Source organism: Cicer arietinum, chromosome 2 (assembly GCF_000331145.2).
Source record: "Cicer arietinum cultivar CDC Frontier isolate Library 1 chromosome 2, Cicar.CDCFrontier_v2.0, whole genome shotgun sequence".
NCBI classification, from domain to species: Eukaryota; Viridiplantae; Streptophyta; class Magnoliopsida; order Fabales; family Fabaceae; genus Cicer; species Cicer arietinum.
Window position 1 is genome coordinate 50,331,583 of NC_021161.2, and position 4,939 is coordinate 50,336,521.

The 4,939-nt window shown below is 25.9% G+C and overlaps 1 protein-coding gene across 1 annotated transcript; it reads left to right on the plus strand.

Moving 5' to 3' along the window:
* Nucleotides 1-2,686: 2,686 nt before the first annotated feature.
* Nucleotides 2,687-4,939, plus strand: LOC101496053 (uncharacterized). Its single transcript, XM_004491319.3, has 4 exons — nucleotides 2,687-2,981; nucleotides 3,345-3,423; nucleotides 3,494-3,569; nucleotides 4,296-4,939. The coding sequence occupies exons 2-4, from the start codon at nucleotides 3,400-3,402 to the stop codon at nucleotides 4,826-4,828; spliced, it is 633 nt and encodes a 210-aa protein (XP_004491376.1). The 5' UTR covers nucleotides 2,687-2,981; nucleotides 3,345-3,399; the 3' UTR covers nucleotides 4,829-4,939.

Consider the following 4,939-nt stretch of genomic DNA (forward strand, 5'->3'; position numbering starts at 1 on the left):
TTTTCCTTTATTTGCTGCCCGAAGTTTGTGGCACGCATCTAGTTATGATATGCAAACACTATCACATTCACATCAAATCAATTTGAAAAAGTTTTTTATGTTTTGGTTAAATTGTGTTTGGGTTGTTAACGGTGTGAATCCTCTATATCGGTATAAGAAAGATAGAAAAAAAATATTTAGATGAAATATTGGAATAGAGAATATGCATCCATTTATTTGTAATTTTGGCACACTCTTGTATTTTTAATTGACTTATGTTTTTTTTTATAGAGGAGATGGGATAATTATAATTTTTAATTTCGTTTATTAAGTAGAAGTATGATAGAATTACTATGGGGAGGGTTTGAGAGAGCATTATCTTTATCTTGGACCAAGAACAACGAAACAAATGAGTTTAACTTTACATGTTAACTCAAAATCTTAAGATAATAAATTTAAGGATTTATGGGTCCGTTTATATATTATTCAACCATAATTTTTTTTAGGTAATATAAGACTTTTAATTTACATTTGCTACACAACAATATCTCCTTCATGTCTAAATCGGGCATCTAAATCCATTTCATTCATTTGATTATGCCCCCCTCAAGTAGAAGGTTTTTATCCACATTCACTTACACCGTTGTTGACCTCTACATCTATATACACTTGCACTGCTGTTGATCTCCTCATATCAACGAAACACGTTGTCTGAATACTTTTACAAATTTAATTGTGTTTTTATATTGTAAATTGAATAATTTAACCCTCTTGATAAAATTATATAAAAAATATTATATTTTTTTATTAACGTATTTATACTTTAATTTTTTTAAATATCGTATCTTATATCTATACCAAAAGACACTCTTTTTTTACCAGCTCTATATATAGAGGATATTATGTATTTATTTTGTATCTTTTATTATTTTTTCAATCAACATAGGTCTAACAAATTTAGAGGCTAACACAAATTTTAAAAATGAAATTTTTTTGATGTAAAATTAAGACTCTTTAAAACCAAAATACTAACATAAAAAGTTATGAATATTCTAAAAATAAATTAAAAAAACTTATTGATTACTTTTTTATTTGTAAAAAAAAAAAAGTCGTGACATGTTTAGATTTAAACCAAATTAAACTTTACACTTTACCAACTTAGCTAAAATTTTATTAATATAAAGTTTGTTTTTAATTTAAAGATTTTTATTTCATGATATCCCTTAAAAGATAGGGTATTGAATGAATGTGAGCAAGGACATAGGACCTCTCATAGTCATAGTCATAGTCATATATCACAGTTTAGAGAATTTGGTAAACCAAAGACTTTTTGTATGGTGGGTGCGAACCCATCAATGACCACCACCGATTAAACTATGCTATCATAACATATTCAAAAACAACCCCACAAACCACATAACTGAAAGATACGTCAATTAAATCACACTTTTATTTTATGCAAAGCAAAAAAATTGTTTCACTTTATGTACATATTTATTTTAATCTTGACCTTCTATCAAGTATTAATTCATTTTTTTTTCTTTCATCTTCATCTCAAAATAAAGTTCATTAAACTATAATGAAAAATATTTGATATGTTTATATACCACCTCGCTTCCTAAATATAAAGTTCTTTTCAACAATACTTAAGAATTTATAAAAGTCATTTTTTAAGCAAATGCGTCAATAATGCGCTTTTTTTTTTCTATCTAAAATTATCCTTTAATCATAAAATATATTTTAATTTTTCATTTAATTAAAAATATTTTTATGAAAAAATAATCAATATATCTTGTAATTTAGAAAATGTCTCATAAATAGAGACAAATTTATTTATAAAAGCATTATAATCATCTTTTTATAATCAATTATTTTTATTTTTATATAATTGTACTATTGATGAAAGAAATGAAAGAAAGGGAACACAAGCAAGATTACATGGCTTCATCATTACAAGAAGCATGAAATTGTTGACGTGTTGTGTCCTTTATGCATGTTTGACTTTTTGACTAGGTAAGACCACCTCTATTTTAATTTGAAAACAATGGTAAAAACTTTAAAAGGTAAATTTAGCTGTATGTTCATCTAACTTAAAATGTTATTATACTCCAATTTTGTCCGCCACATTGTTTTCAAAAATAAAATAAAATAAAGATATACATTTTTCTCCGCTCCATTTAATATGAGAAATATGTATATACATTTTTGGTATAAAATAATTTTACATTTATATTCAATAATATATGTATTTTGTTATATTAATTCATCTATTTTATTTTATTTTTATAATATGACATGAAAAAATAAATAATATTTATTAAATATCAGTTTGAAATTAATTTATATTAATAGTGTATATTCATTAACTTTTAGTCTATTTTGTTTTATTTATTTTTGAATAAAAAAGTAAATAATAGTGTTTGTACGTTGGATTCATTTATTTTTATCAAGTATTTAATTTATTTCAAATTTAGTTTGATCTAATTCAAAACAAAAAAAAAAGTTCAATCTGAAGAAAAACCAGAAAACAAACTCTTTCATTACAAACCCAAATTACATAAAATAAAAAATTTAAAAAATAACAAATCATAAAAGAAAAGAAAACAAAAGCACAAAGAAAAAGGGGCAGAATTTTCATTTTTACCCAAAAAAAAGGGCAAAAGCCTGTCCCACCATCCCCAATTATTTTGCTAAAAAAATTAATAATAACCTAAAAACCTAATTGAGTACACAATAAGAAGAATCAACCAAAAAGGTAAGGGATTAATGATAATGTATCATTTTAATTGTTGATTGATATCATAATCAATCTTATTCATTTTCTTTCATTGCCTTCCATAACCACATGCATCATGAAATGTCTACATTATTTTTAGTGGGCTCTATAATATTGAAATCCTAATTCACCTAAGAGGCAAACACAAAATTTAAAAGATCAAAGTGAAGCTGTAGCAATTCAAAGAGGTCTTAAGTTTATACCATATAGTCCACTACATATAGAGGTATTTTTTTTTTTCAAATTTATTTCTATGTTATTGTTTACATTGTGATTATGAATCTCCACTATGTGCTTCTTTGGTGTTTATTTAAACCCAAATGCTGTTAAAATTAAACTAAACTATGAATCAAAATTATTTCACTCTTCTTGCTCTAAGTTATAATCAATAATATTATTTATACATTGACGTGTTTATCTGTCTGTTTTATTGATAAAAAATTAAATAATTTGATTAATAAAGAATAAAAAATTATAAAAACATATTCTAAATGAACGGTGTTTTAATTATTTCATTCATTTCTGAACTTTGTTATGAAGTATAAAGATTGAAGTTTCGGGACTTTAACATTACTTTAACATATTGTAGATATGATACTATAACTTTGGGAGGAAGAGCCAAATTTCTGAAGAACTTACACAATATGGAGTACTCTTCTGCTGAAATGGTGAAGTCAAAATATTTATTCATTTTTATCATCTTTTCCATCTAATTTATAATATATCTTTTATTTTCAGATATGTGTTCTAAAAGTAAATACAGATTGTGAGGCATGTAAAGTAAAAGTGATGCAGATCTTGCAAAGAATTCGTGGTATTTTCTTTTTTTTTTTTCTAATAACTTTTTCGTAATATAAACTTAAAATTTCAAAATCAGGGCGGACCCAACACATTATGAGGTTTAAAGTGAAATTATTAGGTATGATTTTTTCAAAAATTAATAAATAAATTATTAATATTTTATTTAATAATTATAAAATATTTCTTTAGTAGAATTAATACCATTTTCAAATATATTTTTTCTATATTTTTTAAAAATAAAATAAGATATTTTAACTGTTTTACAGCAATATCAAAAACTCATATAAAAAATTTCATCAAAAAATCAAAAGTTAAACTTTTTTAGGCTTTTCTTCTTTCTATGTATAGTAAAAGACTTTTTATAATATATTATTGGGTCTTTGTACTTTATAAAAATTAAAATAAAAAAAAAATTTGACGAGGGGTCTAAAGCAAGGGTTTTATGTGCCTCTCCCTTGAACCTGATCAAAATATCTAATTGTAACAATATTTAATTAGACTTTACTTATCTTTCACCTTTATATCATTTTACTATAATTCATTTATCTTGATATTCGAAGGTTTAAAAAAAACAAAACATGTGTTTCTCCATTTGAAAATTGTACCAAACAAGGAAAAAATACTCAAGAAAATGAATTCAAAGCATGGTTGAGTTTTTCTATTTAAAATTGTAGTAAACTAGGCAAAATATGTTATGTTATACACATTGATATTTTTATCCTACACTATAATTTTTCAGGGGTTTATAATATAACTATTGATGGAGAAGATGGAACGGTGAAAGTTAATGGAAGAGTAAATCCAAATACATTATTGAATGTGTTAGAAAAGTATGGAAAACATGCAGAAGTTAAGTATGTCAAATTTGATGGTGAAGTTGTTGAAAGAAATCCTAATTACTATGGTGAACATGGATATAATTATAATCCCTATGATAGCATGGAATATTTTTCATATCCTCCACCTTTGCCTTGTCCTCAACATCAAGGGTATCATCATCACTATCCATATTTTTCTCAACCACCACCTATGCCGCCGCCGCCACTAGTACCATATCAATTTCCACCTCCTCAGCCGCCATTAGTACCATGTCAATTTCCGCCACCTCCTCCACCGGGGCCACTTTGGGGGCCAACGCAACCTACGCCGCCTCCGCCGCCTCGTCCGTATGGTTATGGACCTCCTCCTATGACATCATTTTATCCACCTCATAATCTCCCCCAAGATGAGTACACAAGACAAAATAATCCAAACAAATGTGCAATGATGTAGAGATTGAAAATCAGAAGCAAGAAGAAATTCAAGTGATTATTTATGCTAAAGTCTAGTACTCTTTATTTAATGTAAAATGTTAGGCCATAAATTATATGTTGATTATGAATT